We start from the raw sequence: 27629 nt of genomic DNA, 5'->3' as shown, positions 1-27629 counted from the left end.
AATATTTTTTTCCCATATGGCTTAGTCATATACTGGGTCAAATGCAGAAAATAAATATTGTTACTCTGGAATCCTTTCCTGCATATATCTTATAATGAGATGAAGCTTATAGACTCACCCATGCTTACACCTTTAAGTCCCAGTGCTGGAGCAACTCCAAAGTCCCTAATAAATGGGTTCTGACATGGGTTGCAATGGAGACATTATTGTTTTTAATTAGAGATTTATTGTATGTTCATCACTGTTTCGGTAATTCTCATTGATTTCAGTGCCCTTAAAGCTTTTACACATGATCTTCAAAGTCCTCAGCAGGCTCTGATTGACCCACAAGGGAATGGGTGAATTCTCTGATGAGCTGTGACCCAGGATGGGCCCTCCACATTAGCTGCACATAGGCCCTCATTCACCTAGTATGTGCAGGTCCTACCAGTTCCTTCCTGATGTGGGAACAGGGTCATACACAAATGCATTCAACTTTCCATTGAGTATATGGAGAATGCCACAAAAAGGCATTTCTGAACAGGGATCAGGTAATATTTGCATGCAGCTGTACTGTAGGCCCCCAGAATTATTTTTACCACCCTAGTTGTGACCCTGGCCCTAATTATGACCCAGCTTTGCTCATCATAGTCAATCATGCTGGGACATATAGGGCAATATCCTATCTGTGTAAGGAGTATTGATGGGTACTGGTGTATCTTGTCTCCACTGGAACTAGGGGTGGAGAAAAGGGTTTGTCCTGGTGGAGTAAAATGAAACACCCACTGCTGTCAATTGGCTAACTGACATTCCTCCCCATACGAAAGGTAAGACTTGTACTCACCCCTCCACGCTCCTGTCACTCTCCCAGCCGCTCTGACTTATGTCCTAGCCGACCCCTCCGTGCTCCTGTTACTATTCCAGCCGCTTGGACTTCTTGCCTCCTGCCAGCATCTCTTAAGTGCTCCAATGACTGTGGCACTCCCTGCTCCACCGCTGTACATCCTGGTGTAAGTCTCCATGGTGGGCTACCTTCAGCGCTGACATATATGCTGGTGACCGCCGCCGCAGCTGGCTCCGCTGCCGACCTCTGCCAGTTCTGCTTCTGCTACTCCAGCGCCGCTCTGGGTCTCCAGGCCCCCCGGCAGCTTAAACTGGTGTCTAGATCGTAAATCCCGCTTCCCCAGTAATGTTGCGGCTACTCCTGCTGTAGCGGCGAGCAGCACAATAACGCTAATGCTAAACCTATCCATAACTGTTACACTCACCCTAACCCTACACACCACTACATGGGGGCGTTACATAGGTGTTCCCTGTCATTGTGATGGCCAACCGATGTCTCCACCCATACTTCCGGTTGTGACAACATACACCAGTTCGTGTTGATGCAAGCATTGGTACCCTTGGTTGACCTTAATCTTTCTAATTTAACAATCTATACCTGCTGTGGATGTTTATATAACGGCTAGGCTATGTATCTGTCTCCAGGAAGTATAGAGGATGAAAGGAGGTATCAGTTACTGGTTTTGGAAGCCAAGCAGACAAGTATTCTTTATACATCCAAATGGCTCTGTTCCAAGGGGTTGTTTTGGTAATACCATTGTAGAAAAGCATTGTGGTCTTGTGCCAATATCTGTATGACGGTATTATTTAATGAAATGATGGTGGTAATTCCTTCCTTGGTGTTGGAGAAAACTTCTATCGTTCCCTGGTTAGGTACAGTCACCAACAAAGCTGTCCTGGACCGTATCTACCAGAGGTGTCCTTGGCAGGCAAAATCAGACAGAGATAGACGTACTTTGGAGATGTGATGAGGGCAGATTCGCTGGAGCAAGAGATGCCACTTGGAATGGTCAGCGGTAAAAGGAAGACACTTTGACTGGACCCCAGCAAGAAGGACATGGGAATAGACATCAGACAATGGATACGCTGCAGTCCAGTCCTTTGAAAGCTGCCGTGGCAAAGCATGGAAAGAGTCGGGCACAACTGCCCAGATAGAATTGGAATTACTTGTTATATGCAGGTGCTATTTGTGACTTGTACACGATTTTCTGGTGTTCTTACTATTAATTATATAAAGTGTTAACGCGGACTAACTTGTAGAATGTGCAGTATGACGCTTTTATGATTTGGGGCACATTATTCAGGGATTTGGCTAAATTCGGGCTCCCACACCTCTAATACATGGGGTACATTCACATTCTGATGTCAAGGTACGGTGTAATCTGCCTTTGCCAAAGTTTGATTTTACCATTTTATGATACTGTATGTACAATACAGAAATCTATCCTCGCTACATGCAGTTCCTGTAGTCAGAGCACTTGGCACCTGTCCAAATGGCAGCAGTAACTCATCATATGGTATTATGTAGGGTGCGCTCTACTAGCTTCTGTATAAGGGTCCTTTACATGGGTGCATTTGGGCAGAAAAAGAACACATCTGGCACTCATTAAAGAATTCGGCCATTTCAATGGCTGGGAGCAACGATATGTGTTTTTTTTTTTTTTGTGCACGCAAACCGTACAGTAAAAAACACGGTTCTGTGTGCAAATACACAACTTTCATTAAGCAAAAGCAAATTTACTTATGTTCATCTGAAGGTGCTTAGCTAAAAAGTAATGTAAGTGATATCAACCTGCTTTCACACAGTCGTATCTCAGGGGCCGAGACCACAGAGGTTCATATTAAGGGCTTATTCAGATGAGTGTATTTTACATTAGTATTTTAAAAGCCAAAACCAGAAGTGGGACCAAAATACACAAGACATGCAAATATTTCTATTATACCTTCTCTCCACTCCTGATTTTGGCTCTCAAAATACTGATGTAAAATACGTTTGTGTGAATAAGCCCTAACTCAGGTTATGTATCTGTATATACAGTCACACAATCTCCGTATACATATATCTAAGCAAATCCATCTCACTGTGTCCTTTTCTTTTTTAGTACTTGCTCTTCTTCAGCTAAAGTTTAATAATGACCACTAGGTGGAGTGATTGAGTCATGTAGAGATTTTTAAAGGAAACTTGTCCCTTAATGAAGGGGCACATATTAATAGCATGTTATGGTCTTTGCGGCCGTCCTTGCTTTAGATGGAGGCTGTCAGTCTTGCATTATATTTTACTTTCTCTACACCATACAGAATTTTCTGCATTCCTCAATTCTTCTGAACTCCTCTGTTTCAGGAGAAACTGCACAAAGATCAACTTATTCTGCAGCAGCTGAGGCCACCCTTGTTATATACAAAAGCATTTTAGTTGCTGCCTTAACTACACTATTAAAAACTAAAGCGTTGTCCGGGGCTTTTAGTATTGCTGACATATTCCCAGGATAGGTCATCAATAGCTGATCAGCAGGGATCTGCCACTTAGTTCCAGTGCCATTGGGCAACGTTTCATGCATCTCTTTGCATACTGTAAGTGCAGCTGCCCACCACCTTTGACATCTATGGAGGCCTTGGTGTACAAATACGCCTGTGTCACCTTTATTAGGGCTCCTTCACACAGTCAGTGCGATTTACGGCCGCATCTCCTGTTTTTTGTCGCCCATTCAGACAGCCGGGCTGTGGCGCATGTATGCCGCAGCCCAGAATACCATCTGGAAGGGGGAGAGAGTTTAGCTCTGCTAAACTCTCTCCCCCTCTCCGCCCCTTGCCAGCTGTCAGCTAATGAAGGGGGCAGGATGGAGTGGGAACTAGTGTGCTAAACTCCTGCCCCCTCTCCGCCCCTTGCCAGCTGCCAGCAAAAGGATGGGGCGGGAACTTAACAAAGCTAGTTTGCTAATCTCCCGCCCCGTCCCACCCTCTCCCCTTGCCAGGAGCCGGCAAGGGGTGGAGAGGGGGAGGGAGTTTAGCAGAGATGCTGCCCAACTCCCTCCCACCTCCCTTTTCCGGCAGCGCTCATAGGCTATGGGCCCAGCCGGCCTATTCTGGCCGCAATTTAGGTCCAGACCTATCTTTTCCGACCAGTGTAAAAGCGGCCGGCCAGAATGCGATCAGTATGCGCTATTTTTTTGCAGCCGGCCAATTTTATGCACCGGAAATCACCCACCTGTACGGATACTTGGATGAAAATGGAGTAGTTAATCAAAGCCAGCATGGGTTTGTAACAAACAAGTCATGCCACCGACTGGGTTGATCAGGGAAATGGGGTGGATATAGTATATCTTTACTTTAATAAGGCATTTGACAAAGTATCTCATACCATACTTATTGAAAAAATGACCAGATATGAGATTGACAAGGCAACTGTTAGGTGGATTCACAACTGGCTGAGTGATCGTACTCAAAGAGTGGTCATAAATGGCTGCACATCCAACTGAAAGAATGTGTCAAGTCGGGTACCACAAGGCTCTGTCCTAGGCCCAGTGTTGTTCAACATTTTAATAAACGATCTGGAGGAGGGAATTGATGGGAAACTGATCAAATTTGCCGACAACACAAAGCTAGGAGGGATAGTTAACACTAGGGAGGAGAGAGAGGATTCAGAAAGATCGAGGAAAGCTTGAACAGTGGGCGGCGACTAACAGAATGGTATTTAACAAGGAGAAATGCAAAGTCCAACATCTGGGCAAGAAAAATGAAAAAAGCGTATACAGAATGGGAGGAATTGAGCTAAGCAGCACATGTGAAAAAAGACTTGGGTTTACTAATAGATCAGAGGCTGAACATCAGTCCACAATGTGGTCATCTGAAAAACTGTGTCCTGTTCTGGGCACCACAATTTAAAAAGGACATAGACAAACTGGAGCAAGTTCAGAGAAGAGCCACCAGGATGGTGAGCGGTCTGCAAATCATGTCCTATGAGGAGCGGTTAAAGGATCTGGGAATGTTTAGCTTGCAAAAAAGAAGGCGGAGAGGAGACTTAATAGCTGTCTACAAATATCTGAAGGGCTGTCACAGTGCAGAAGGATCAGCCCTATTCTTATTTGCACAAAGAAAGACTAGAAGCAATTGGATGAAACTGAAAGGGAGGAGACACAGATCAGATATTAGAAAAAACTTTCTGACAGTGAGGGTGATCAATGAGTGGAACAGGTTACCACGGGAGGTGGTGATGTCTCCTTCAATGGATGTGTTCAAACAAAGGTTGGACAAATATCTGTCTGGGATGATTTAGTGAATCCTGCACTGAGCAGGGGGTTGGACCCGATGACCCTGGAGGTCCCTTGCAACTCTATCATTCTATGCATTGGAATCCAATGCATCAGATGGTTGCGATTTTCGGCCAGCGTTTTATCGCTCGTGTGAAGGCAGCCTTATACTGATGATGGAGATGTCATCCACATCACACAGTCAGAGACAGGAGGAGGTACAAAAGAAACTCTGGGCAGTAGAGATGGTACAGCCTCGCCACTGAACCAGTAGGCTGAGATTTGCACGCGGTGCTGGAAATTTTAAAAGGCAATTTTGTAAGGTCTGATGTTCATAGGAATTGTAGCCGGACGAGGTTCAGAACCAGCTCTGCCTCCATAATCTATAGCTGGAGGTAGTTTGAACCTGTCAGCGTGGAAGTGCTGACAGGTTCCCTTTAAGAATATGACACATCCATTGGGATAGTATCGAAATGAACATAGTCTATAAAACACTCAAAAGTTATAAAGTGGCCGCCTCTGAAACAAACAGCAAACCAAACTATCCATCAATGCAAAATATATTTATAAATAAGATCACAACAGTAACACTTGTCGCAGCTCTCAGCGATGACTTCTATTCATGGACATAACAAAACAAGTGATGGCACAAAACAAAATCAAATGTGATGCAGTCATTTCCACAAAATACAATTTGTACTTGCTAAATGCACTTCAAAATATCTCAAAACTAAAGACGCAGAACCAGGACCAGTTTAAAATGGGTTGCAGAAGCTGAGAAGAACAGGACCGCTTCCTTCTAGAGACGGCACCACAAATGGCCAGGGGTCGTATCTTTATTGTAGCTCTGCTCTACTAAAGTGAATGCGGGTCGACTGCAATACCACACACAACTTACGGACAGGTGTGGCGTGGTTTTTCTAATACCATACAACTACTTTGAGGGCTTGTTGACACTTCCTTTTATCTCAATTTTGCCTTTCCATTTCTCTGTTCTGTTTTTGAAGCAGACAAACAGAAATTATGTCCAGTTTCACGCGACCGAGAATCTGGCGTGAGTTTTGTGCATTGCGAGATTCTCAAAACGCATGCAAATATGAACTCCATTCTTGTGAATGGAGACATACTCGTGTTTTCCCTCACTCTGATGTGGCGATGGAGAAAATCTTGGCATGTTCTATTTTTTCACATTCATCGAAATGCATAGTCCATTGCTTACAAAGGGATCTTAAATACATTGCATGGATCTCACATGCCGTACGATGTGCATGCAAGGGCAATGTAAGGTTTCCCATTGCAATCCAAAGTTTGGAAGTGTTTCCCAATATCGCGCATGCAACTCGGGCGAGAGGATTGGAATTTCACAGAAGGGATGTTGGGCAATTTTTGCCTGCGCTCCATCCTGCAGACCATTCCATCCAGTTAGGAAGGTCCCTAACGCAGTCTGCTGCAAAATAAATTAAACTAAATGGAACTGAAGCAAAAGGAAATCATTCAGCTTTTTTTTAAAAACACATTGAAATCAATAGGGAAAAACGAATCATTTTGTTTCAGTTTTACGTCCATTTTTCTGCTTCAGAGAGAACAGAGAGACCAAAATGCAAAACTGAGATAAAAGGAAGTGTGAACAAGCGTTATGTGATACTCTGTCCCAGCTCCATGACTCCCATGGACCCCATTTGTAATCCACGGCTAGTTTTTTGCATGCCTCTAAGTAACGGAATAAATAATAGGAACACTTGGGGTAAAACTGATACTGTGTTCTACCTAATGCAGCCCTAAGGGGGCGCAGTATGACAGGATCCTCTCATTGGTTTTCTTAATTGTAGTTTTCCAGGCATTTACTGTTGATAACTTAGGCCTCTTTCACACGGGTGACAAAATTGCGCGATTTTCTCGGGATGCGACAGGGCTACAAATGGCATGTATGTGAAGTCCATGCTTTCCATTGGGTTCTTTCACATTAGCAATGTTTTGTAGGCTATGGAGACTTCCTTTGGGTTGGATCGCATCGCATGAAAACACGTTTTTTGTGCGGTGCGATGCAACCTTAACAGTAGGAAATCCTAGTGTTTCCCCTGAAATAACCCCTAGCTACATTAAAAAAAAACACAATACATCACCTATCAGGCACAGTCAGCTCTGCCGCAGTCTCCTCTGCAGCTCCGGCACACTTTTCTGTAGTCTTCAGCCAGTGCTTCCTGGTCAGAGGTCAAAACCCCCCCTTCCAGGAAGCGCTGGCTCTGATTGGTTTTCGAACGCCGCGGCTCAGCCAATCACTGCAGCGCTCGATGAACTAATTACAGGCATTCAATGCGATGGCTGTGATTGGTTCATCGAGCACTGCAGTGATTAGCTGAGCTGCGGCGCTCGAGAGCCAATCAAAGCTAGCAGTTCCCGGAGGCAGGGTTTTTCAACCTCTGACCAGGATTCGTTAGCCGAAAACTACAAGCAAGTGTTCTTGAGCTGCAGAGAAGAAGTGCAGTGGAGCGGACTGCGCCAGATAGGTGATGTATTGGGTTTTTTGTTTTTAAAGGCAGATAGGGCTTATTTTCGGTGGTAGAGTTTATATTTCAAGCTCTCCAAAAAAATCTCAGCAAAAGAGCGCTACACGAGACTTTGTAGCGACACAAAATTGAAATATTGCACAGAACACAGATGCGATGTGTTCTTGCGGCTTTATTGTTGTCGCCCGTGTGAAAGAGGCCTTATTCTCAGGATAGGTGATCAATAGTTAATGAGTTTGAGGTCCGCCATTCAGGATCCCCACCGATCAACTGATCCTCCGACCGCTGTTGCGCTGCATTACACTTTAGGTTCTAGCACAAATGAGGAGCCGGAAGTATACGGTAATAGAAGGCATCGCTCTCTTTGAGTTCAAGCCTTTCTCTTACACTTCTGGCTATGACCACCAATGCAGACTTTGGCTCAGCCGCACTAACAGCGGGCCTCACTATCAGTTAATTAGCGGGGATCCCGAGCGGGCAAGCCTAATGAGGATAGGTCATTAGTAAATGCCCAGAAAACCCCTTTAAATCTCCGTCATGCACCGCCCCCCTCAGGCCCTGCACTAGGTATAACAATTTTATCTCCAGTGCTCTTTTAAGTATAGATTTATCTGAAACACCTGAACATAAAAACTATAGATGTAGCAGTGCTAAATTTGTCATTGAACCACGAAGTTGGTGTACTTGAAGGCCTATGAAAACCCACAGCTATCACTAACATTATGCCATTTGTCAACATCAGCTCTGCTACATCTAAGATTTTCTCCATTATGCTACACCTATGTGTGTTTAGTATATGTTGAAGAGGTCATTACTGGGACACTATTATCTCAGGTAGGACCCTATAGGTATTGAATAGGTTCCTAGGTCATCAATAGGGCAAAATCTCTAGAGATGCCGCTGCGGCTGAGAGGTGAGTCGCAGGCGAGAGCGGGCGGGAGAGAGGGAGAGAAAGATCTCCCCTCCGTTCCTCCCCGGTCTCCCCTGCAGCTCCCCGCTCCGTGCCGGCACCCGAATCTTCAGGGACGAGCACAGCGATACTCGGATAAAGCAAATTACTCGAGCGAGTAGTGCTTTTCCGAGTACGCTCGCTCATCCCTACTGGTGACATTTGTCGTCTAAGGTATAATGAATTCACAGACATATTTCTTTAAAGTACGGCAAACTTTGTCAACCCACTTTCCTTGGGAACTCTGTGTCAGCATAGCACAGTTTTTGCGCTTGCCTCCATTCGGTGACCGGTCCCAGTTAAAATAATTAATAGCAATTCCATTGACGTCTACAAATTTCCCCTCAGTCACCATATCATTGATACCCAACCAAAAGTCCCCGGCACCCGGCAGACTCTTCTTTCCATAATCACGGAGGGCATTGTTCTGATCTGCGTCTCTTGGGATGGCCAAGGTGCCCCCTTTGGCGATGCAGTCCTCATTGGCCTCATGAAAATGCTTGGTTTCCTCAAATGCCAGGTAGCATTTTTTATGGATTTTTGTACCCCGAAGGCAAACTGCAAGTAAAGAAGGATCATGTCATTTTTCATGGTAAGGGAGACGGCAGTCATAAAACTACAATTTCATCAACCGCTACATTGTTTATGAGCCTTTAAATTGAAGCAGACACAGAAACAACCACAAAACATGTTTTACAGCCACAAAGAAGACGGTGCCTCAAAATAGTATTTGAATTTAACCTATAAAAATATACACTGAATGGCCATTTTACTAGAGACGCCATCTAGTACCGTACTGGACCTTCTTTGGTCTTCAGAACCGCAGCAATTTGTTGTGGCCTCCATCCACAGATATCAGAGAACCCATGGGGTGCCAAGAAAACATTCCCCATACCATTATACCACCTCCCCGAGTATGAACTGCTGACATCTGACAGGAAGGGTTCAAATTCTGACCTCCCATCAGCATGGTGCACCAGAAATCTGGATTACCCAAACAGGAGATGTTTTTCCACAGCTGATGTATCCAATTTTCGCGTTCTTTTGCCCCCTGGAGTCTTGCCATTCTATTTCTCTAAGGCCTCTGGCACACTAGCGTATATGGGTCCATATGTTGGCCATGTTAACTCACAGACCCATTATAGCCTTTGGCGCTATGCACACTACCGTTTCTTCACATGGACAGATGGTCCACACAAAAAACTAATTGCATGTCCTATTCTTGTGTAGTGTACAGAAGTTAATGTACAAAACTTTCTAGACGTTTCTGAATGGTTTATGTTTGTCTTGTGCCTATGTATTGTCAGTGTCTTCTACATGAGTGAATATGATGTGTATTGCATAGCTGCAGCACTGAATGGGTTCCTGTCTGGGCTATGTCTGGAAATGTATCATTTGTGTATCATGTGACCTTGTTTTATATATGTGGCTACAAGGTGCATGAGAGAGGTCTTTCTATCAGTCTTCTGCTTGAGCTGTTTGCAGGTCAGAAGTTTGTCTGCACTCAGACACCTTTAGTCTGTGTGTAGGGAAGATGGAAGAGGCTGAGAGGATGGCATATGCATGCCTTGGATACCTCCTTCCTAAGTCAGAGGATCAAGGAGTGAGAGAGAGAAACTGCAAGGACTGCGACACCCTGCCGTGCAGCGCTGCGTGTATGTCATTCTCTGAGAGTGTGTACCGGTAGAGAGTTGGAGAGTGCAACTAGAAAAGTGGCCAGGAACAGAGATCCACAGATAACTTGGCCTGTGAAAGTCCCTCTGTCCCCCAGTGTTTCTTCCCTGTCACACCACGTGTCCTTCCGCACCAGTTTCTCGCTGGTGGATGTAAAACTGTTTTGGACTGTTTCTGAATTTATTCAAGTTGTGTTGCAAGTAAACGGCTTTACCGACCGTTCTCGGTTCGGCCTTTAAAAGTCAACTCTGTGTGTGGACTCATTATTACATCGTCTGGAATTCACTGCGGAGGACGGAACGGTGGCGTCACACGTGACAAAGGACTACAAGTAAACCACTGTTGGGTTACCCTATTCAATGGCCTGCCCTCGGCCCCTTGGACGGGTCCCTGGTTACCCTCTAGGTGGAAGATGGTAGAGCCTCGTGACAAGGCCCAAACTCTACCCCGCTGTCTTCTAGGCTGAGAGCCCGCTCCTCGGATGCTGCAATTGTCCATATCACAGACGAGATTTAGGACATGCAAAAAGGAGTGTGTGTTCCACAGCCCCCAGCAGAGGCCTAGCAGACATAAGAGAGTCCTAAGATCACGTGGTGACAGCCATTTAAAAACTGTGGCCTGAGCGCTGTCCCAATGCTGGGGAAGCAGTGCAGTAATAAGATGTGATGAAAGGGCCTGGACGATGGGGGCTGAAGTTGGTGAACTGAAAGGGTCGAAAAAGACAAAGCGTGGAAGGAGATGGAGGCTCCCATCCTGCAGGGGCAACATACCAATGAAGATGCTGGCGAGATGGATTCGGAACATCAAAAGCTGTCAGATATGTGGGGCCTACAATGACTAAGTATGTGCACACTTGACAGACCTTGCGGATTGTGACGGATGTGATCAGTGGTTCAGTGTTGATATGTACACTGGTAATGTGGGGGTGAACATGGTGTACTGGTTAATGCTGTGTATGTACCAGTATGGTAGGGCACTTTATAAAGGTGCGACACGCCAAAAAGAAGCCATAATATGAAAGTTATGTTCCGCTGTTTGGATGTACCTTTTCCATCTACGGTGCGTGGAGTCCTTGAGTAGGTGGAACTCTGAATTTACACATAAAAGAGAGAGACGGTCTCCTATGGTGGACCGAGGCTGCGGTGGTAGAGTGTCCCGCGAACCTCCGGAGGTAAAGTATGCAGCAGTAAGGATGAGATGGACGGCTATATAGAGCGGGAAGTGCCTTGCCGGACTGAGTTTAGACCGCTTATTAGTGTGAAGACCCCATGAAAGTCATTATGTAATGTTCAAGTACCACAACCTCCTGTGGAACGGAAATATTCATCAAGTTCCAGTTCAGTAAAATTATATTTTTGTTGCTGCTGCGCCATCCTGAATTTGTTGTCACACCCCCACCTACGACAGATTCACACTGACACTAAACCATGGAAAACTTCATGTGACTTCATTACATCCTGAATTCTGGGGTCACGGGTCTAATTTTCATACAGGGAAGCGCCAATCATGGAAGGGTCGGAGTCTGTACATTTACAGCATATTGTGGGGTTCTTTTCCTCCTCCTCCTATATGTGACTATGGGGGTGAATATGAAGTGTATTAGGGGGTTTGTTAGGCTCCATTGAAAACAATAGGTGATGCAATGCAAGACTTTCTAAGCGGGAAAAAAATCGCCCGTGTGTATGACCCCATTCGTGATATATCCGTGCGAGATTTGTGCGTCTCACAATGTACAAATCTCGCAAGATTTTCTAAGCTGTCTGAAAGTGGCCTTAAAGTGTTATTTTTGGTTTTAATGCTGCAGTTTAAAGACTGAGTCATTACCTGAGGAGGCTTGACAGATTGTATTATTAGCGTATCATGGGGAGGTAATCGCTGACCTATTAAAGGTCACTGTGTTATACCGACATCACTGTTCCAGCGAACATCAATTTTCAGCATGGGTTGCAATCCTTGTCATTTGCTGAGACTCACGAAGAATATAAAGTTGCAATTAAAGTAATTAAAATGACATTTGGAAGAGGAGATAGTCGGAGAATGATACATAGTGGACATTCTATAACCGCTCTGCCCGGAGCCAGACCTTTGGTAAACCTATTGTATGCTGACGTAAGTATCAGCAGATTGCAGCCGTTACCATAGGACGGTTTTACAACGGGGTTTTTTTTAACCCCTTTAAGAGCCCGGTGTTTGTCCTAAAGGATTTTTACCATGTGGCGGTTTTACTGCCCTATTTTTTTTTTCTTCAGCTGCCAAAATTATTTTTGCAGTGTTTTTTTTCCGTGACATATGCGGTGATTTTTTTATATCTTTTTTCACTGGCTTTTCTTCCAGTTTTTTAGTTTCATTGGGGGTAAAAAAGCTAAAAAATTTTTATTTTTTCAAATAAATTTATAGTTGTTTATTTTTTAAATTAGTATATTTAGGCTAAAATAAAGTATGGGAATGGGTTGCTCATTTGTTTCGGATATATAATTTGTATAGTTTTAGTTTATAGGGCGCATATAGCGACGGTTTTAGTTGGCGTCGACTTTGGTTCATTTTCTCTTTTATGTATATATTTTTATTTTATTCTGTAATTTTTTTAACAATTTTTTTTACCATCTATATTCCTCATGACGACATAAGATCTCTGGGGGTCATTCACATTGTTTTTTTTATTTTTGTTTCATACTTTTCCACTGTTGCTGGGGCATCCACAGGAACCGCATCCACAGGAGCTCCAGCAACAAGGGAAAACATACCCTGTAGTGACAATAGTTACTAATAGAGCTGATCATGGTCTGCTGGGACCCTGCAGCTCTGCTGTGACAGGGGGCACCCGGCAGTCACGTGACACTTTCACCCTCTAGTACATAGTGCCCTTGAAAGCTAAGTAGCCTGTGAAGGGAGAAGGCAGAAGTGGTTAGAAAACACTTTTCCCTTCTCTTCCGAGTCTTCAGCTGTGTCTGACAGCAAAGAACCTGAACTGCTCCTGTTTGATTGTAGGAGCAGATGCTTTAATCCCACACCGTACAACTGCTATCACTCGGGTTCTGACCAGACTTGTGGATTTTTTCTGGGAAGAAGCAATGCAGCATGCTGCGCTATTTCATCCTGTTTTTAGACAGAATTCAGGGACAGAGGTTCCCAGTGAAATCTCCGATGCTGTTGTGAACGAGCCTTTCCATATACGTATTTCAGGATTGACTTTGATTAGTACACAATATATTACAGGTAATTGTTGTTTATGCAATTTCCCCATATATATCAATGTAGGATTTACCGTTATGGCTCTACATGGGCGCAATATTGTAGTATGTGGCAAAGTCTAACACCTCGGATACTGACTGGCACTATTAGTGTCCTGTATGGCTCTCTGTCTATAACAGTATGGAACCACGCCGATACTGTACGCCTCGGTGCTTGTAAAGTATTACACTCTCTGGCTGTTTGGCTATATAGACACTATCTGGGACATTTATAATGGATTTTACGCAAGAATTTTTGTGTTAAAAAGTTGCAAATTTTGTCACTTGGCCCACTTGCAACAAAATTTGTGACTTTTCTTGTTTTTGTCAAACATCGCCACTTTCCTTTAGAGGGGCGTGGCTTGTTAGTAAGGGGCGTGGCTGTCTTGGACTGATAGAGTTATGTATATTTTATGCCAGAAAAATACTCCAGGTTGGACCGATTTCTTTCTGGGCACATGGAGGTGGCAGGATGTCCCTATTATAGACTACAAAAATTAAAATATTGAATCCTTATTGATTTTTTTTTAAAAGGTTAGGGCTGACATAAACACCCAAAAGGCCAACAGTTTGCAGGACCCCCAGAAAGAGTTCACTATCACCACTTGGAATTACAGGACAATGAGTGTGTGGGTACATATATGTGCTTACCCCTGTCTGCGGCTGCCCTTAGGTGTACTGGGCACCAGAGAAGACCGGTGATGGAAATGCCTCCCCTAATCCTCTTTCACATGGGTGTAAACGCATTTCTACTGCGCAAACACGCAGGGTATTTGCAAGACCAAAGTCCGCTTACACCTACCTAATTTGCCCGCTACTGCGTGTATATGTGTGTGTAAATATCCTGCGTCTTTGCGCACGCATATGTATACGTAAAAATTTACATTGATTTTGTTAATATATGCACCACGAATATGCACGTTTTCTGCGTATGCCATGTACGCTGATTGATTTCAATAGGCGCTTGTGCTGCGCAAATGTCCACAAAACAAGAACATGACACATATTTTTTCCTGCGACTGAAATGCGCACACAAAATACACAAAATCAGTGGGTTCTATTTGCTGTGTATTAGGCCGGGCTCACACGAGTGTAAGTTTACTGCATTTTACAGGCCTATGTACGCACATGTGATATGCGGTAATCCGCAGGCAATCAAATACATTGCCTTATGCTATTTTGCTCACATTTGTGCGTACGCATTGGGTAATACGCAAGTGCAAAAAAAGATGCAACAAGTTCTATTATGCCATGTATTACACACAGGAGAGCCCATGGTTCTCTATGGGTGTGTAATTAACGCCATCCATGCACATGTAATGGTGTATGGGCAGCATAAATACATGCTGTTGCAAAGTGTCAGCGGCTATCAGGAGGACTGTGTATGGCTGCATGCGTGTGTGAGATCTGTGTATGGCTGCATGCGTCTGTGAGATCTGTGCATGGCTGCATGCGTCTGTGAGATACGCTGTCATGCACATACAGTATTGCTGCCATACGCAGTGATAGGCCGGCTCCGCAGCGGTAAAACCCTATGTGACCCAAGCAGGGTTTTACGCATATGGTCGTGTGAGCCGGGCCTTGTGCATAATGTGCAGTGCAAATATGTCCGTGTGACCCCCGCCTTAGTAAATTCCCCTACACATAACTAGACACTAGGAAGGTGTGACACTATGTAGGCGCCACTAGGCTTTAGGTGGGCACTGTGAATCATCATCTTCACAAAAAATAGCAGCCTGGGAAATGTATAGCATAACTGGGGACTGTATGTTCTCTCTCACGCAGGGTTTGCAGCATGAGGGGTGCGGTATGGCACCCATCAGGCAATGATATATATATATATATACTCCAACACATGAAGGGAACATGGATGACGCTCTTTCTACGGTGTAGCGGGGGTCCTGTTACTCTGCGTTGGTAGTATCGAACCATTAATTCTTAAACATTGTTATGCTGCATGTCGTACAGGGTGGGTGACGGAAAAGAAGGCCGCCACCACATAAAAGCGGTCTAAAAGAAAACCTGTCTTTGTTGCCCATAGCAACCAATCACAGCACAGTTTTCATTTCTTATACCGCTGAGGTAAGACAAAAGCTGCTGAGGCAAAATGAAAGCTGCGCTGTGATTGGTTGTTAGTTTTTACACTGCTGAGGTAAAAAGAAAGCTGTGCCGTGATTGGTTGTTAGTTCTTATACTGCTGAGGTAAAATGAAAGCTTTGCTGTGATTGGTTGTTAGTTCTTATACTGCTGAGGTAAAATGAAAGCTGTGTTGTAATTAGTTGCTATTCCTTATACTTCTGAGGTAAAATGAAAGCTGCACTGTGAATGGTTATTAGTTCTTATACTGCTGAGGTAAAATGAAAGCTGCGCTGTGATTGGTTGTTAGTTCTTATACTGCTGAGGTAAAATGAAAGCTGCGCTGTGATTGGTTGTTAGTTCCTATACTGCTGAGGTAAAATGAAAGCTGTGATTGGTTGTTAGTTTGTATACTGCTGAGGTAAAACAAAAGCTGCTAAGGTAAAATGAAATCTGCACTGTGATTGGTTGTTAGTTCTAATACTGCTGAGGTAAAATGAAAGCTGCGCTGTGATTGGTTCCTATGAGCACCACTCTTATGAAAGCTGTGTAAAAAAAAAAAGTTTGTTGCCCGTAGCAACCAATCACAGCGCAGCTGTGATGATTGCAATGTCACGTATGCGATGCGATTTTTAAACAAAGACGCTGTAAACATCTAACCCTGGCAAGCGTGATATCAGACCGAGATTCTAAGCTCGTGTAAACATAGCCCCGGGGAGGGTAGTCCGTATACCGTGGCTATCAGGCCACTAGTGAAGCTCCAGGTCACGGTACACCAGGAGAGCTGAAGACATGCACGCTGAGACTCACACAAGAAGTAGTCTAGGCCTGAGATAACATACGATATTTACCTGTTTGTAACGCCTGCATTTCCTTCAAAGAATTCACCTCACGCCATAGTTTGTCAATCTGTGACTTCAGATCCCCGTCTTTATCTTCAGGTAACAATATGAGAAGATTTGAATTAAACATCATGTAGAGAACAAAGAAGCAACATAATGTATAAGACAAGGCATGGCGGCTGCGCAGAAATATTATCCGGAACGGCGCCATCTTCAATCAGTTTGGATACATCTTCCCCATTTTGTCGACTCTATTGGCACTTGTCTAGTCCCCTGCCCCTATAAATGAAGCCCACCTACCAATTTCCCCCACGTGTAACAGGGTGTTCAGGCCACGTTTGTCTTATTTTGAGAAACCATTTCTGGGTTCATTCACGCATAGCGGTAAATCCACATCAAAACAGCGACAAAAAACACATCAAAGTCCACATCATTGATGCAGATTTTCACACGGTTTTTGATGTGGTTCTGTAGAAAATTTCACCCTTCAATTGAAAGAGTGCAATCTGTTGCGGATCCGCATCAAAATCTGCAAATCTGTTTAGATGCATTTTTTAAATGAGGATTTTCCTTTGTGGAAATTGCGCACACTTTTCTGCTACGTGTGAACGTACCCTACATGTGATTTGTTGCAACCATTTCTTTGACTTTCTGTGCCCCCAGGTTTTGAGTGACGGATGGTACAGAGAAAGAACCGAGGAGTAGGAGCTGGGTATTTCTGGGCAATACTACGGGTGCCTCCACACGGGCGTTGGCGTTTTTTGGTGGTGGTGAAAAACGCAGCGATAGAGCAAATGTGTGCCTGCTTTGTAAAGTGTGTTGTCATGCCTTTTTCACCCAAATCAAACAAACCATGGCTCGATATGGATACATGGGGGGTTAAAAAAAGCAAAAAGCGCCGAAAGATAGAACACGTCATTGAAATGAATGGATGGCTGACCATTTATGCTCAACCGGGGCTCCATTTATTCTTACATCACTGCGGGTGGAGTAACAGGCAAAAGGAGGTCCAGGACCCCCATTCTTTAGATCGGTGATGGTCTTAACACTAAGACCCCCATTGATCAGTAAGTTATCTTCTATCCTGTAGATAGGGGATAGCTTGTGATGTTGGCACAACCCCTCAAAAGAGAATCTGTCAGCTCCTATGCCAATTATCTAAGTTTATGGCCTCATAGGAGCTTAAACACTCAATCTGGGAATATGTTCTACTTACCCTTCTCAGCATTCCCCTGCTGTCCGCTAACAAAGCCATAGATGAATGTATCCGGCAGACTACAATAAGCAAGCAAGCATAGAATGAGACCGGCTAGTCTAACTGGTCTCACAAATTCCCATGATGCAATTACACTGTTTTGAAGTGGGACTTAGATATTCACTATTTTTTAATACACAGTATATATATAAATATACAGTGTATATATATATATATATATATATATATATATATATATGTTTTTGTACTTCGCACCATTGAGTTTTCTCGTATTAGTCTTTTGACACTTTGTCTCCATAAGGCATGTAGTGTTATGAGAACTATTAACTCATAGTGAGTTTGTCACTTGATGAACGTTCCGTTACGGAGTAGGACCATGTTGTGCCTGACTGCGCTATTTCTATATTTGGAGTAAAGTGAATTTTTCCCCTTTCGCTCTGATCCATCATCCTTTGATTGTAAGGTCGTGCAGCAGCGCTTTATTTGGTTGTCACTTTTGCCAGTATGTGTGAGATACAGAGGTAGCAAATCTGAATTTGTACATTTTTGTGATAACGCAGATCAGATCATTCAATACATTTACCTACAACACGTCCAAACATGATGAACGCAGCTCTGCTATGTCTGTATTTATTCTACTGAGACATTAAACAGCGCTCACTCTTATCCCGGACCGGTATAACTTGTTGTGATATGGCGCCCTAAATCTCATCCTTCCTCCTGTTTACTAGCGCAGAGCTCCGTTTCAGTAAATCAATGATCTTTTTCGCATATTTTACTCTAAATATTCTTTTCATGACTGTTTCCAGAAAGTCCACATCACATTTCCTGTTTGAGCTCGGTAAACAACAAAATGTACCAAACGTACTTGTAGAGACTGTTCATAGGAAAAGTGAGAGTGTTAATGGAATTATTGCACACAAGTATTTTTTAAAGGGCAACTGCAGAAAAATTATTGATTAGTGGATCTAACGAGCCCCCAAGTGAATAATTTTTCACCTCCACTGTTTGCTTTCCAGTGGCCGGAATATCTTTAAGCAGTTCATTAGTAACTGTGACTGTGACAGCCCAGATCTACCCGCTCTTATGGAGAATCGGTGGAGACACCACAAAGTAGAAGCAGAGTATATTCATACATGTTACCAGGACTTCTGGACCTGGATTAGAGCGAGAGGACTCCGCAAAGCTATAGCTTTGTGAACACTGGTACCTATCCAGTTCTCTTATCTGTTGTCTTAAAGGAGTTCTCTTACTCTTAATTCATATGTAGTGTATGATTGGGTTCCCCGTTGCTTTACCGCATAGCAGGAGATATTTGTTTACGTAGAGGGTTAAAGGGGTTGTCTGCATTTGACACCTTTATCTATATATGTCTTATTAGAATGTAATTGGAAAGACCTGTGCCTGGGACCCCACTTTATTCGTTACTACAAAGAGTACTTTTCTGTCTAGGGGACCCTGTTGATGCAGGCATATTTCATTTCCATGCATGGGAAATTAGGCCTCCCCACCACTTCCCTAGCAAATAACAGTTGACTACGGGGCACCTCTCACAACTATTTAATCAGAGGATTCGCTAGACAATCCCTGTAAGTGCTGAGTCCTGACATACAGATCCTCAAAGGGGTTTAGCAGAAAACACTTATATCACCTATCTGTAGGACAAGTGATAAAAGTGCGATTAGTGGGGGGTTTCACTACTGTGGAGGAAATTGAATGAAGCAGCGGTCGTGCATACACAATGTTAGTTCATTCATTTTCAAAGGGACTGCTGGAGAGTACTTTTAGTTGTCTATTTCTATCAGTCCCATTGAAATGAAAGGAGTGGCAGCTGCGCATGGCCAGCCACTGCTACATTCGGTCTGATGTCACTTTGGGTGGGTGCAGAGACATAAGAGAATACAGAACCCCCATTCTGAGGAATGGTGGGGGTCTCAGCAGTGAGCTCTCCACCAATCATACTTTTATCACCTATACTCGGGATAGGTGATAAAAATGTTTTCCGGCACCGCCCCCTTAAGAGAGTGAATTTTAGCTTGCGCTAGCCCTTGACTATGCAATAGGAAGGTAATTTAGCCAAAAAATACCCAAATGGTTCACCCTTTAATCAAACTAGTTGTAATTTTTGCTACAACATCCTTCGATCAAGATTACAGCAAAATCTACAGAAGTAGGAGGCAAAAACTGTACCTGGCCTTTTTTTCTGCCCGCATGATAATATACTATTACTAAACTATTTTTAAACCAGTGCTCTTAAAGCAACCCTTTCTTCAGTTTCAGAACAACATTCTGTTCTGGACCAAGAGGATGTGGGGTTTTATTACTTGCAGTTGTTCTTCTCTACCGTTCCTTCCATCCACTGTTTCTATTTATGCGATCTTCAGACTACCTAAACTCCCCCCAAGCATTGATAGTGTTAGACTAGCGATGCACTCTACCTGCTCTCTGATTGGCCAGGACTGCTCATGTGATCAGTGTTGGCCAATCAAAGAGCAGTGCACAATGTGTATTAAGTAGTTAGAAAATTACTGCAGCCATCTTGGACAGCTGAAAACTGGACCCAAAACTGGCAGATCGGAGGGGCGGCAGAGAAGAACAAGTGCGGGTAATATACCCCTGCCCCCTATGGTCCAGGGATAGAATTTTATGCCAAAACCAGGTAGTTGCTATAATCACCATTTCTATCATGTTGAAATGAAGTCTTACCTTTCTCCTTAGACCTGCGATCCTTTTTGTTCTTTGACCTAGATGATTGTCCGCTGATCTGACCCAGCAGTAGTATGGCTACGAAGAGACAAATAGTGAGCCGGGTCCGAGCCATGGTGGTTCACAACTGATATCAATTAGAAGTTATAAGATTGTATCTTGAGCATGGAGGAAAGTTCTGTGAAGCCAAACGCCTCCAGAGCTGAGTGCTGCAGCTTTATAATAACGGATGTGTTAAATACTTCTCTTGGCCGTGGTATAAGGTACCTCCTTGTTCTCCCTTCTGGGCCTGCATTTATTTCGTGCTGTCTTCATGTTTTTTTGCTTTTTCTTGTATGCTCTGCCTTATACTATAAGAGGAATGAATGCACCTTTTCAACCTGTTCCCAAACAGCAAAACACATGAAAGCCAGACACTGGAGCTGTTCAGTAGGGGATCAGGGGGTGGATATAGCTTGGAAATGTGTAGGATATTTCCACTTTTATAAAGTCTTCAACTTCTTGAGAAATCTATATGCAGCAGATGACAAAGACTGACAAACTTTTTTTTTTCTCTTACAAAATTAAGGTTAATGGAAGAAGACTGAGTTGCCCCCTTTTAAGAAATGTTTTCAGAGAAAATTCAGATGTAACATATTAGTAAGGTATGGAACGTCACCTCTAATTTTATGTCACACCCCATGATAACACCCCAAAGCATTGTGAACAAGTGTGCTACCAGGAAGGTGCTAATATAGGAGCCAGAGTTGCAACATTATAGTGCCAGACAGAATGCTCAAATAATGGTGCCTAGACAGTAGTGCCAACAGAGGTCTTCCACAACAGAGGCAATTAGTCCATAGTCCTCACAGAATAGTGCCCTATAGCAGAGAAAGATGCAGTTGTATGTTCATTGGCAGCATAGTGGCTCAGTGGTTGTCTTGCAGCTCTTAGATCATAGAATCAAATCTGACTGGGATAAGTGCAAAATCTGGATGGAGTTTGTATCTTCTCCCTGTCTGCATGTGGGTTTCCTACCATACTGATAGGTTAACCCTTTAGTGACCAAACCTGTTTGCGCCTTAATGACCATGGCCAAATTTTGGAAATCTGACATGTGTCACTTTAACATAGGATAACTCCGTAAACGTTTTGCACATCCAAGTAATTCTGGCATTGTTTCTTCGCCACATATTGAACTTTATTTAGATGGTAAAAATAGAACAATAGAATTTGTGGATATTTATTAAAAGTGACAAAAATTTGTAAAGTTTTCAGAAAATCTCAACTACAATATGTCAAATATTTGCAAACATGCTGTACACATTTTTGATTCGATATACAGGTGGTCCCCGACTTGCGAACAGGTTCCGTTCCGGGAGCCCGTTCGCAAGTCCGTTTTGTTCGCAAGTCGAACAAATGGTATGGAGCGGGTGGATCCCGCTCCATACAACGTCGGTTGCCGGCTGTTCTTACAGCGGGCACCCGGCGGCAGCAGTTCCGACGAGCCGCGCCGCTTGTCAGAACTGTTAACACTTTAAATACCGCTCTGACAGCGGTATTTAGAGTGTTAACAGTTCCGCCGAGTGGCGCGGCTCGTCGGAACTGCTGCCGCCGGGTGCCCGCTGTAAGAACAGCCGACACCCGACGTTCAGGGGGCCCGTACAGCGTCCCACGATGAGATCGCGGGACGCTGTGTGGTTGCTAGGCAGCCGGGGACCTCCTGAAAGGCCCCAGGGCTGTCTATGCAGAGTGCCCATCAAGCGCACGGCTTGATAGGCGCTCTACATAGACAGCCCTCGGGCCTTTCAGAAGGCCCCCGGCTGCCTAGCAACCGCAGTGTCCCGCGATCTGACCGGACAGGCTTCTATCAGGCTTGATAGAAGCTTGTCCGGTCCCTGCACAGTATGATGTAATGCCATAGCATTACATCATACTGTGCAGAAGAGATAGTTCGTATCTAGCGAAATTCGTAAGTCGAATGTTCGCAAGTCGGGGACTATCTGTATATATTTACATATGTTTATTTTATGCTGGAAGAAGATTTGAAAACTTTAGGCTTTGTAGGAGATGTACATATTTAACATTAATTATTAAAATTTTGAGGAACAGTTTATTTTCCTGCACCAAGCCAAGATTGCAAAGGCTCATAAGTGTCAAAATGATAGACGCCCCCACAAATAAACCCTTTTAAAAAAAATACACCCCTTAATGTATTCACTGAGGTGTGTCATGAGTATTTTGACTCAACAGGTTTTTTTCAGGAGTTGATGCAATTTAGAGGAGAAAAACTAAAACAAATATGTCATTTTAAAGACAGTTTTTTTCCTACAGTGCACATGAAAATGAGGATTTGCACACCAAAATGGATACCTCTGTTTGTTTTGCGTTCAGAAACATACCCATTGTGGCCCTAATCTTATGTCCGTATGCACAATGGGGCCCAAACTGAAAGGCGCAGCTGGTTGCTTTCGGAACAGAAATTTATCTTGAAGGTGTTTTAGGCCCCATTGCCCACTTGTAGAGCATGGTAAGGAACTTGAGCGGCCAAAACGACAGAGAACCCCCACAAATTATCTCATTTTGAAAACTAGACCTTAACGAATTCATCTAGGGGTGTACTGCGTATTTTGACACTACAGTTTTTGAATGAATCTAAGCAAAGCAGAAGAAAAAAATATGATTTTGATTTTTTTTCTCAATTGTGTCATTTTAAAAATTGATACCAGTTTGTCCTTTTTCAGAGACATACCCATCTTCTTACAGGACACATGGCTAGGCCTATAATGGAGGGAACACTCTTTAGCTTTCAGGGCACAACTGAATAAATACCAGGCTCCCATTGTGCAGAAAAAAAAATTAATTCCCTTAAAAAAAAGAACCCCTTCGTTTTGGCATTCCCTAAATCTTAGATAAAAATAATAATGTAAAACTGTGTGGTATGTCTCAAAACAATGGTAATTACAGAGGCCTGGTTGGGATGGGCACAGGGAGCAATAAAACTGGGTATCCCTCCTCCCATGGTTTCTGCAAACTCAACACTTTTTTGGAGAGTATTTCTTGACCTCAGTGGCAGGGATAGGGTGCAAAAAGTGGCGATTTGTGAACCTTCGCACTTCTTCAGACTCGTAAGCTTGCTGAGGTTCGGTGGTCTCAAACAGAAAGCGCTCAACAAGCTTCTCCTGGAATTGCATGAAAGTGAGCGTTCCTGGGGACATTTTGGAAATTAAGTAGGAATTATAGGTGGCAATCTGAAAAATGCCAGACTCACATGGCTGCATGCAGAATCTGCTTGCAGAGGCCCGCAGCGGGTTCCAGCTGTGAGCTCTTCCGTAAACCTGTGTACAGCCGCGAATTGTACTGCACATAGCTGCATACTCATGTGGGTGGTCATGCGCAGTACACCTTTTTTTGTTTGTTTATAATTCCTGCGATGTCGCTTAGCAATGACGCGGGTACCCGCAGTCCATACGCAGTGTAATTGCGTATGGGCTGTGGGTATGTTTGCAACCATAGAACACAATGGGCTCCATGTTACGGAATCCTCCTAAGGTAGATTGCTACCTTTTTATACCATTCGATAATGTCGATCACGTGACTGGGGACCGCTTAATGAGGCCTCCAGTTACTGCTTCAAGCTCTTGGCTACCTTTAGTAGCCAGGAGGAAGGAGATTTTAAATTTCACGGGCCCTTCCCAGCTTCTGCGCTTGTGTCCACCATTTTGCCGTTTTGCACATGCGCAGAAGCCGGGGAAAGGTCCGTGGATAAAGATCCTGTCAGGAGACATGGCCGGAGGGCTTAGGTAAGTAATTTCACCTCCACTCACGGATTCGTTCCGTGAGGGTAGGTGAAACTGCCTATTTAAACTTTTTTTTAACTTTTACATGATCAAGGACCACATACCACAGCCCCTGTGAAATCTCCAGGCTCTCGACTATCTTTGGTAGCCAGGAGCAAGGAGATTTTAAAGTTCCCAGGCTCTCCTGGCTTCTGGGCATGCGCCCGATATTTTACCGATAACAGGGATCTGTCACACGCACAGACCCCACTGACTGATTGTAGAATAAAGCCCAGACACCTAGGACATGAAAATACGTATGGCATTCACTAAGGAGTTAAAAGTTTTTTTCAGTAGATTTAAATGACATTATTTTTATATTTATTAACTGCATGAATATGTAAGGTTCTTAGCACACATTTTGATCAAAACATGTGAGCCCATCTGCCACGTCAAGGCGACCTCCTGCAGACCTACGCTACACTAACCTCTCTTTAGGACTAGGTCTGGTGGGCTAATCCCTTTAGGTTCTCACTGTGGGAGGGTAGGGATGAGTATTCAAGGAGGGATAAGGGGAAGGCTACAAGGGCACTAGATTTTGAGTGCATTGCAATGTTCTGAAATATTTTGTAAATTGTGATCTAATTGCTGCTTAGGGTCTAAGGCGCAAGTCATTTTATCCTCAGTGTAGCTGTCTGAAGGCTTGTCTTTTGTGGGCAGAGTTGCATATTTCAATGGTACCATTCAATGTACCATATAATGTACTGAAAACGTCTCAAGATTTCTAAGTGGTGTGAAATGGAAATTGCACCATTTTAGGGGTCCAGTTTTTATGGGTTCTAGACTGTGCCACAAATGACACAATAAATTTATTCTGTGAGTCAGTACAAATATGATGGTATGAAAATGATATACTTTTTCTTCTTTTACTACTTTTCAGATATGAAATATCTTATTTAATTAATTTATTTTATTATTTTCTGTCTCCATCTTCTGACTGCCATATCTTTTTATTTTCCCATCAATTAAGTCGTGTGAGTGTTTGATTTTTGCAGGGTGATCGATGGTTGCTATTTTGGGGCACATACTAATTTTCTATTGCTGTTTTTTCAATTGTTTCTTGAGCCAAGATGACCAAAAGAAAGCACAATTATGGCATTCACAGTGTGGGATAAATTATGTGTTATTTTAATACATCAGACTTTTATGGATGCAGCAACACCCAATATGTTTTTTTTGTTTTGATTTTTATGTTATAAATATGGGGAAAGGGTTCTTATTTAAACTCTACCTTTTTTAGGCCTCTAAAGGAACTGAAATTTGCAATCGTTTGATTGCTCATTCAATATAATGCATTACTTCAATTTGCAGTATATTTTTGCAGGCAATCTATTTTAACATGTCACAGGCATGTCTTAATAGGCAGGAATACATGGCAGCCCTAGGGGCCTTCACTATGCACCAGGCTTCAATGATAACCAAATGACGCTCTGTGATCTAATTTTGGGGAGTGGGGCGGATGGATTCTTATTTTAATACCAATTGGGCCATTTAAATGCTACTGTCAGAATTAACAGCGGCATTTAAATGGCTAACACCAAGATCGGTCCATTTAAATGCCGCTGTCAGAATTGAAAAACAAGAATACAACTACTACCAATAACCTCAGTACTTAGCTTGATATGAGCAGGGAAAAACAGGAGACCAAGATCCAGCTCTGATTTCAACAACCATCAGATGAAGACAAGTCTTTTTCACATGTGCTGCTTAGCTTAATTCCTCCCATTCTATATGTGCTTTTTTTTTCATTTTCTCGCCCAGATGTAGGACGTTGCATTTCTCCTTGTTAAATACCATTCTGTTAGTCACTGGCCACTGTTCAGGCTTTTCTAGATCTTTTTAAATCCTCTCTCTTCTCTAGTGTTATCTATCCCTCCTAGCTTTGTGTCGTCTGCACATTTGATCAGTTTCCCTTAATTCCCTCCTCCAAATCATTTATTAAAATGTTGAACAACACTGGGCCCAGGACAGAGTCTTGTGGTACCACACTTGACAACTTCTTCCAATTGGATGTGCAGCCATTTATGACCACTTTTTGAGTACAATCACTCAGTCAGTTGTGAATCCACATATCCACTTAACAGTTGCCTTGTCAATCCCATATTTGGTCATTTTTTTCAATAAGGATGGTATGAGATACTTTGTCAAATGCTTTACTTAAGTCAAAATATACTATACCTACTGCATTTCCCTGATCAACCCAGTCGGTGATTCTGTCATAGAAGGGAATTAAATTAGTCTGGCATGACTCGTTTGTTACAAACCCATGCTGGTTAATTAACTCCATTCTCATCCAAGTCCTTGCATACATGCTGTTTAATAATTTGTTCAAAGATCTTTCCCGGTATAGAAGTCAGGCTCACAGGTCTATAGTTTACTGAATCCATCTTCTTCCCTTTTTTGAAGGGATAGGGACAGCATTTTCCCTTTTCCAATCTTCTGGGACTTCTCCTGTTCTCCAGGAATTTTCAAAGATTATGGTGAGTGGTTCAGCAATTACCTCCACTGCTTCCTTTAGTATCCTAGGATGTAATCCATCTGGCCCTCAAGACTTGAATTCAATTAAGTTAGCTAAGTGTTCCCTCACCATATCTCTATTTATAGATAGCCTGCATTCTTTTATTCCTCCAATAGCACAGGGAAGATGAGTTTTCTGAGAGAAAACAGTTACACAAAAGGAATTTAAAAGTTCGGCCCTCTCAACATAATTGTTACCCAATTCACAATTTTTCTGCTGTAAATATCCTATAGCATCTTTGACTTTTCTTTTGCTTTTGACATACTTCCAAAATCCTTTTTTATTGCTTTTCGCCTCTGTTAAGCTGGCTACCCATATCTGCTGCCCTCTTGCTGTTTTGAACAGACAAGGGCATCACTCTGCTCCTCCTCTATGAATGGGTTCGTAGCTGGGTACTTTCCATCAGCACTGCAGGAGTTAATCTTTTCGAGCGCTCTCAGTCCAGCTACAGGGTAATAGGCTATTACCCTGCTATTTAACTGAGCTGGGGATCCTCCTCCTAGCCTGAGTATTGGTGTGAGTTTGCCTTAGTCACCTGGCAAGGTCTCCAGCTTCTGACTCCTGTGTCTGCCCCAATCCATGGAATTTACCTGTATTATGTCTGTTCTCTGCTTGTCCTGTCACTGGACCAAACTCTAATTGCAGTTCGGACTGTTTCACTGTGCTTTGCACCGGTGCATCTGACTCCCATGGGTCAGCTGCCAACTACACTGGGACTATTCCAGGAAGTAGCGGCCTGCCCGTTTTCAAGCGCTGCGGAATAACTTGGCACTATACAAATAAAGCTTATTATTATTAATGATTATTATTCCCATAGCGTAGGCTACAGGGGTTAAAGGGTAAATACCAGGGAACCGCCAGGATAACACCCTTAGGATTAGCCCAAAGCCAAACCGGTTAGTTGGCACAGTGGGTCAACAATGTTGAAAGCCTCAATTCTTTATTAGCTTTAGCTTTTCTGACACTTGCCCTACAGTTTCTGTATACTGCATTATACTCTTCTTTAGATATTCCTCCCTCTTTC

The 27629-nt window shown here is 43.4% G+C and overlaps 1 protein-coding gene across 1 annotated transcript; it reads right to left on the bottom strand.

The window, feature by feature from the left end:
* Nucleotides 1–5611: 5611 nt before the first annotated feature.
* Nucleotides 5612–20458, bottom strand: CLEC3A (C-type lectin domain family 3 member A). The gene is made up of 3 exons (XM_066583665.1): nt 20270–20458; nt 16357–16440; nt 5612–9083 (listed from the first exon to the last, which is right to left on the bottom strand). Exons 1-3 carry the CDS (start codon nt 20382–20384, stop codon nt 8695–8697), a joined length of 588 nt encoding a protein of 195 aa, XP_066439762.1. The 5' UTR covers nt 20385–20458; the 3' UTR covers nt 5612–8694.
* Between the last annotated feature and the right edge of the window lie 7171 nt (nt 20459–27629).

This window comes from Eleutherodactylus coqui, chromosome 11 (assembly GCF_035609145.1).
Source record: "Eleutherodactylus coqui strain aEleCoq1 chromosome 11, aEleCoq1.hap1, whole genome shotgun sequence".
Taxonomy (NCBI): Eukaryota; Metazoa; Chordata; class Amphibia; order Anura; family Eleutherodactylidae; genus Eleutherodactylus; species Eleutherodactylus coqui.
Note: the sequence above shows the minus strand (reverse complement) of the source record. Positions and strands in the feature narration are given on the sequence as shown.

Excerpts from the sequence above, each read along its gene's own strand:
- CLEC3A (XM_066583665.1), bottom strand. The coding sequence starts at position 20,384 with ATGGCTCGGACCCGGCTCACTATTTGTCTCTTCGTAGCCATACTACTG. Across the intron at positions 16,441-20,269 it reads TCGCAGGTCTAAGGAGAAAG|ATAAAGACGGGGATCTGAAG; the intron begins GTAAGACTTCAT and ends TGTTACCTGAAG. Across the intron at positions 9,084-16,356 it reads AATGCAGGCGTTACAAACAG|TTTGCCTTCGGGGTACAAAA; the intron begins GTAAATATCGTA and ends CTTTACTTGCAG.